The sequence below is a fragment of the Lathyrus oleraceus genome, chromosome 7 (genome assembly GCF_024323335.1).
Source record: "Lathyrus oleraceus cultivar Zhongwan6 chromosome 7, CAAS_Psat_ZW6_1.0, whole genome shotgun sequence".
NCBI classification, from domain to species: Eukaryota; Viridiplantae; Streptophyta; class Magnoliopsida; order Fabales; family Fabaceae; genus Lathyrus; species Lathyrus oleraceus.
The window spans coordinates 343,890,897-343,897,665 of NC_066585.1; the positions used below are offsets into that span (position 1 = coordinate 343,890,897).

At 33.0% G+C, this 6,769-nt stretch overlaps 1 protein-coding gene across 2 annotated transcripts; it reads left to right on the plus strand.

The window, feature by feature from the left end:
• The first annotated feature begins 1,045 nt into the window (after positions 1 to 1,045).
• Positions 1,046 to 6,405, plus strand: LOC127101373 (autophagy-related protein 3). 2 transcript variants are annotated; one of them, XM_051038761.1, is made up of 10 exons: positions 1,046 to 1,391; positions 1,625 to 1,695; positions 2,378 to 2,494; positions 2,587 to 2,753; positions 4,168 to 4,241; positions 4,349 to 4,400; positions 4,765 to 4,830; positions 4,932 to 5,059; positions 5,195 to 5,296; positions 6,194 to 6,405. In XM_051038761.1, exons 1-9 carry the CDS (start codon positions 1,231 to 1,233, stop codon positions 5,289 to 5,291), a joined length of 933 nt encoding a protein of 310 aa, XP_050894718.1. In that variant the 5' UTR covers positions 1,046 to 1,230; the 3' UTR covers positions 5,292 to 5,296; positions 6,194 to 6,405. The 2 variants fall into 2 exon arrangements, with proteins under 2 accessions (XP_050894718.1, XP_050894719.1); XM_051038762.1 differs by having other exon boundaries at positions 6,197 to 6,405.
• The last annotated feature ends 364 nt before the right edge of the window (positions 6,406 to 6,769 follow it).

Genomic DNA, 6,769 nt, shown 5'->3' on the forward strand with positions numbered 1-6,769 from the left:
TAACCATATCATGGTTACTTTCGTCCACCTGGTGTCCCATTGCCATCACAAAATTCACTGTAAGTGTTGGCATCGCCTGGGAACCAAATCCCATCCCCACTTAGGGGTGCATGGTTCGACTAGGATTACCTATGGCTGAGCTAGATGCCAATATTGGAGAATACACATTCACAACATTGTCAGCAAGTGTCGAAGGGTGAGTATGTAGGCTTGCAATCACCGATGTTAACATACCATAAGGTTGTTCATGCCCCAACATAGGCATTATGAAATTGGTGGCAAAAGGTCTGAAATCCGTTGCCATAATCGGCCTAGGAGTCACTGGGCGACTCTGCGTTATCGAAGGGGAATACCATCTATTCTTATGGATTTTATGGCGTAATCGTCGTCGACAATACAATCGTCGTGTTAGCAATGAAAACGACTGGTTCAGTCAAACTCGCAGAAATTGTGCCTGCCCTAGTGCTATTGGCTGGTTGTTCCTCATTATTGTTGTTTTGGGGATTAACCATCTTTCTAACTTATCTCCTTACTGATATATTAATCCTAAGGTAACCGTCTACAACGGTCGACTACACACAACACGCCACATCTTCAAATCCATGTAACATTCGTCTTCGAATGGCCTCCACGTGTACTTCAGTAATTATTTGATCTTATCCACTTATACATCATTTGATTGCACATAAGATATCTTAAAACTCATAGAATACCTATGTAATATTTATTTAGAATAAAAAATTAAAAGATCAATAATACTAAAAATTTGTTTACAATAATTTATCTGAAGTAACTTAATAACATAAATTTAGTCAAACTATTTATTTAGAAAAGCATATGGATCCCTGTGACATTTTTCATAAAATATTTCCATCTTACTTTAATATAAATAAAAATATTCATTTTTATTTAAAGAAATTGATCTAGTAAATTTGATTTTTTTATGGCATGGATCTAATTTTTTTTAATTAAATAGTTTTTTAAAAAGCTTAAGGTTTTTTTAATTTAGAAAAATGTTCTAACCCAAATTTGTGTAGGCTAGGTGTTAATTGTTTGTGACCTATTGACCCTAACCCTGGTAGTAATCACAATTCACAAATCGAATGCATTATTGTCCCTACCATTATATATCCACCTAATCAAATGCATATTCACAATTCACAAAACTTATTTTTCCTTTCATTCTTTCCCTTCATATTCTGCCAAAAATTTCAGTGAGAAAGAGAAAAAATGGTTCTTTCTCAAAAGCTTCACGAAGCCTTCAAAGGCACTGTAGAGAGAATCACAGGCCCAAGAACCGTTTCCGCCTTTAAAGAAAAAGGAGTTCTTAGTGTCTCCGAATTCATCACCGCCGGTGATAATCTCGTTGCTAAATGCCCTACTTGGTCATGGTAATTTTCAATTTCCCCCTTTTCACAATTAGGGTTCATCGTTCTTTTCTTCTAATTGGCTTTTTTTTTTATATAATTTAAAAATTCTAATTGTGTATTTGGTATTTTCATCCTTTACCTTATTAGCAAATATAGAAATTGTATTACTCAGGCATGTGAGTCGTGAGAATCAGAATATTAAAGAAACTGTTTTTGTTTTTGATTCATGTGGTAATGTTTTCCACCTTGATTAGGGAATCGGGCGAGCCAAGCAAGAGGAAGCCATATTTACCATCTGAGAAACAATTCTTGATTACTAGAAATGGTAAGATTATGGAATTGAGATGTTTTTTTTTTTACATATTGAGTGTTCTTTGTGATAATTGTACTAGGAGATTGCATTCACCTTCCCGAGGCACCTCTGAAAGTAGGTGTGTTATTACTGTCAATTTATTCATTTCTTTCAAATTATTACCAGTGTGTCGACATGTTAGTGCCGGTATGTGGTGTCCGCTTATGTGTCCCCATGCTTCATAGCTAAAATGAGGAAATGACACACACCCTTTACCTTTGTTACATGTTAATTGGGAAAAAGTTGGTTTATTTTTTATTTTTCTGTTGTTGGAACTTGAAAACCCACAATAATTATAGTCTTTGGCATTCCAATGATTCTACGGAGTATCCCAAGTTTATGTCCTTTTTGATACACAATGTTCGGATGCTTAGATAGAAACTTAAGGCTCGCCACCCCTCCTCAAAAGTATGCTGGGGATTTAACTGCAGTCCTCCCATACAAACTGAACTACACCTGTCGTAAAAGTGTGTTTGTAATTGAGGTGATGTTAAATCTCTTTTACAAAATAGAGAGGGCTTATGTGTTATGTAAGCATACCTCATGGGAGGTTAGGTATATGCAATTTCCCTGATTTGTATTCGTGCCTTTATTATCGTGTTTTGAGACCTTTCCTATTTAACAACTGATTTTTGAAATTGTTTTGTACAAACAGTCCCTTGTCTGCGGAGAGCTGCATCAATTGAAGAAGAATATGAAGCTGCCGGAGGGGAGGTTCTACTTGATGATGAAGATAATGATGGATGGCTAGCAACTCATGGAAAACCTAAAGGTGTTTATTCAATTAACGGGAGATATGCATATAATATATTGTGCTGCAACTTTATTCCTTTGATCTTATACTCTTGTAATTTGATTTTTCAGAAATTAAATCTGACGAAGATGAGAATTTACCTTCCATGGAAAGTCTAGAAATCAGCGAAAAGAGTTCTATTAAGCCAGTTTCTTCCTTCAAGGGAGGTGAGGATGATGAAGATATTCCTGATATGGCAGAGTTTACAGAATATGACAACATTATTGAGACAGATCCGGTAAGTTGATACTACATATCCATTTTAAGAAGCACAATCACTGATTCCTAATGGTACTACGTCAGTCGTCGAAGTAAAACTTTCAGTTTTATCTAATCTAATAAAGGAGGAATAGAGATATGTATATTTTTCTATATGTTGATGTGTTGTCTTTGTATGTTTTGAGTAATAGACTCCACATTTAGTATTATCAACCTCGTGAATTGAAATCACTGCTGCATATTAGTGTCATTTGAGATGCATAACTGGAATAACCTTCATGTGTATGATCAAGGGAAAAGCCTACTTTCTAACCTTTTTCCAGTTGTTTATTACTATATCAATATCCCATACTTTATCGGAATAACTTTCATGTGTATGATCAAGGGAAAGCATCTAGTTCAGGTTTATCGAGAGAAAGACTAACAACTTCAAGAATATCAACTACATCAAATAGATCCCATTCATCTCCATCAATATCCCATATATTGTTGCTCCTTCATTATAAATCTTAATATCTCTTGAGAGAAGACGGAGATTTGTATGAACAAAAACTAAACCTTCAACTCTCTTTAGATTGTGCGTATTCCTTTTCAATGTAAAAAAAACCCAAATTATACCATGCAAAAAAAAATTAAAAAAGGTTGGGTACGTGGTACCAAATGTGTACCGGTTGGTGTACCAACTTTAAAAAAAATAAAATAATTTGGTACGGCTTCGGTGTGTACAGTACGTGTACTGGTACCTGGTACGTATCCGGTACCGGTACTTTACCTAAAATGGAGTACCCGTGCTTCATAGACTATATGGTATGCTTTTTTCCCCTCCCTTGTCCTTTTAGAAGGATATATATAGGGATAATATCAATTGACACCAGGTGTCAAATATAATGTTAGGACACTTCTGATAATTTTTTATTTTATATCCATATTACAAAATCTAATGTTGGATTGAAAACTATTGTCACTTATCTAGATCACACCTATAAAATTTGACATACTCAAATCATTTGATATATTAATAAGATACATTAAAATGAAATTGGTAAAAATTGATAATTTTCCCTTTCTATTGTCTGAAATCATTTCTTCAAATTTAGTTGCCATGTGATGTCAAGTACCCGTAATAACTGATTCTATGAACACATGCTTCTGGTTTGTTTGCTAACTTAGCAATTTTGAACTTGAGACTCATGTATCTTGATTTAGTATCACATGTTAACAGTGTTTTTTCTCAACTCCATGTTCACAGACTCACTTATAACTATGATGCTCAACATTTCATTTGAATTTGAACCTTGATTTAATTAGCATTTCAATTCATGTAGGATTTTTAGATCATACTTTTAGATTGCTGCTTTTTGTTTGACACTAATTTGAGTAATGTGATTCATGTCATTTATTTTTCCTTTTGCTTATTGGCGGCCACTCTTCAGTCCACATATCTAGTAGCTCATGAACCTGATGATGATAATATTCTGCGTACCCGCACCTATGACATCAGCATCTCGTAAGATGAACTTCTGTATATATATTTTAAACACAAACCTACTTCATTTCATAAACAATTATTTCTTTGGCAATGAATTTAAAAAGCAGACCTTGCTTTTTATGCAGGTATGATAAGTATTATCAAACACCTCGTGTGTGGCTTACTGGATATGATGAGGTTTGTTTTATTCACTTGATCCTTGTAAAACATAATCAGCCACTCTGACTCGCATATATGACTATGATTAGCATTATGAGTTTAAACTAATTAACACTACCCGATGCATCTTCCAATTTTGATGAATAATGATGACATCATTTTCACTGTTACCCTGCCATTTATGAAAAGCATATGGGCTGTGAAAATAAAGTATTGTGACATTAGTCTCAGAACATAAAAATTGTGAATATTTTATGGCTCAATACTTTTACGATTTAGGTTAAATGTTCACGAGAAACATAAATCCTTTCGATATTTGAAACTATATACCTTGGAAAGCTAGTGTATTGCTTCAATGATTTCATCTCTTGTTTTATGGCAGTCAAGAATACTATTGCAACCAGAACTTGTTCTTGAAGATGTCAGCCAAGACCATGCACGCAAAACGGTGAGATATGGCACATCAAGTGATTATCAACACACACACTTATAAAATTTGTTACAATTTATGTTAAATTGGTGTTATGTTCTAACTTTAAAATGTTGCAGGTAACAATTGAGGACCATCCTCACTTGCCTGGAAAACATGCATCTATTCATCCTTGCCGACATGGAGCAGTAATGAAGAAAATCATCGATGTGTTGATGTCACGTGGAGTTGAGCCTGAAGTTGACAAGTAAACCCTTTTGTTTCTAATATCATATTACTTTCATTTCGGATATACAAGCGATCCATTTAATGTAAACTTCTATTTTCTCTTATTAGATGTTCCCAATAACTGCTATATAATTGCATAACCTTATTGCTGTAGGTATCTGTTTTTATTCTTGAAGTTTATGGCTTCTGTAATTCCAACAATTGAGTATGATTACACCATGGACTTTGATCTCGGTAGCTCTAGCAATTGACCAAGGTAATTCGGATTACTATTTATATTTTGTTGTCGTTTGAATTATGTATTTATTCCTACTCTTTGATGCTTGCGTATCATTAATTGGTAGTATTATATTTACACCCCTAAACCTCTCACTCCTTTTAAACACTTTAGCCCAACTAATTCAAGTCACTTGAGCTAACTCTCCCACCCCTCAGACTATGAAAAAACTAGTTCTAGAAATAGGTGTGTCGCGGTGTCCAATATGAATCGGTGTTCGACATTTGTATGATACTTATATGAGATTTGTCAGAAAAGTCAGACAAGTATTCCAAAAGAATGATTTTTTTTCCTATACTTCGACACCATTAATCAGTGTCTGACACCCGTATGACACTCCATCATACGGGTTGGACAATTCAGACAATTTTAAAAAAAAATTATATATATATATATAATTAAAGATATTAATTTTAATTAAAATATTTTAAACTCTAATATTAGAGGATAAATGAAACTCAATTACTATTGTATATTGTATACGTAACTATGTGAGTGTCGGATTTTTTCGATTGCATGCTTCATGGCCCTAGCATATTATTAAACTATTTCCTCTGTTTCTTTTGAAGTCTTATTTTTTTGACTTTTTATATTTAATAAAAAAAAAATAATTGTTATTTTTTAAACAATGATCTTTTTCTTGTTTTACCCTTAACTAAAAATGAACAGTTTTTTTTTAAAAAAATGACAATTAAAAAAAGAACGAAGGATTAGTAAGTATTATAAAATATCATTTAATTTGTTAATTCAATTATGCTCACTAAGGTGTCAGAATGGGGAATTCACGATGCATCTTCTCTTGTTACCAGTATGAGGTGAACTGAACTCGTAATGTTATGATTCGATTGATGATTTATCCTTTGTTTTTCTTTACAGAAGGTAGCTGCACGTACAAGTATAACACGAGCATAATCTCCTTACCAAATCTTTCTTTGTTTTCGCGCACATTAGTTTGGTCTTTTGAATAGTAGCTGTGTAGAATTTGGACAGATTTCCGTTCGAGATATGTAAATATTTCACATACCATATTCTTAAGACTATGTTGCTCCCTGCAATATAAAATTATTGGATTCGTAGTTTGTTTTAAATTCTAGAATCGGAACACTTCAAAATATTAGAATTTATAGAATATTTAGATTAACTTTTTTATTTTGAACTCTCATCCTCCATTAAACACACTAATTTTTTTGTATTGCATTGCTCATCTCAATTGAGTTTAATGCACAGTAGCATTGAGAGTAAAATTTTTTTATAGGGTCATCCAATAACAATACTGCCATATCTTATCAGTAGTTTAAAAATTTTAATCTGACTTGGTAGGATACATTACCAACTATTATTATTTTATTTTTAATTTAATTACAATTTTTATCCTTCTATTTTATCTTTTTCTATTTTAATCCCCTTATTTTAAAAATTGGAATTTTAGTCATTTTTTAATTTCGGTATAAT

What these genes read in the sequence shown, in the direction of transcription:
- LOC127101373 (XM_051038761.1), top strand. Translation starts at nt 1,231, where the DNA reads ATGGTTCTTTCTCAAAAGCTTCACGAAGCCTTCAAAGGCACTGTAGAG. An exon ending in AAATGCCCTACTTGGTCATG is followed by an intron (nt 1,392 to 1,624) that starts GTAATTTTCAAT and finishes CACCTTGATTAG; the next exon opens with GGAATCGGGCGAGCCAAGCA. An exon ending in AAGACCATGCACGCAAAACG is followed by an intron (nt 4,831 to 4,931) that starts GTGAGATATGGC and finishes AAAATGTTGCAG; the next exon opens with GTAACAATTGAGGACCATCC.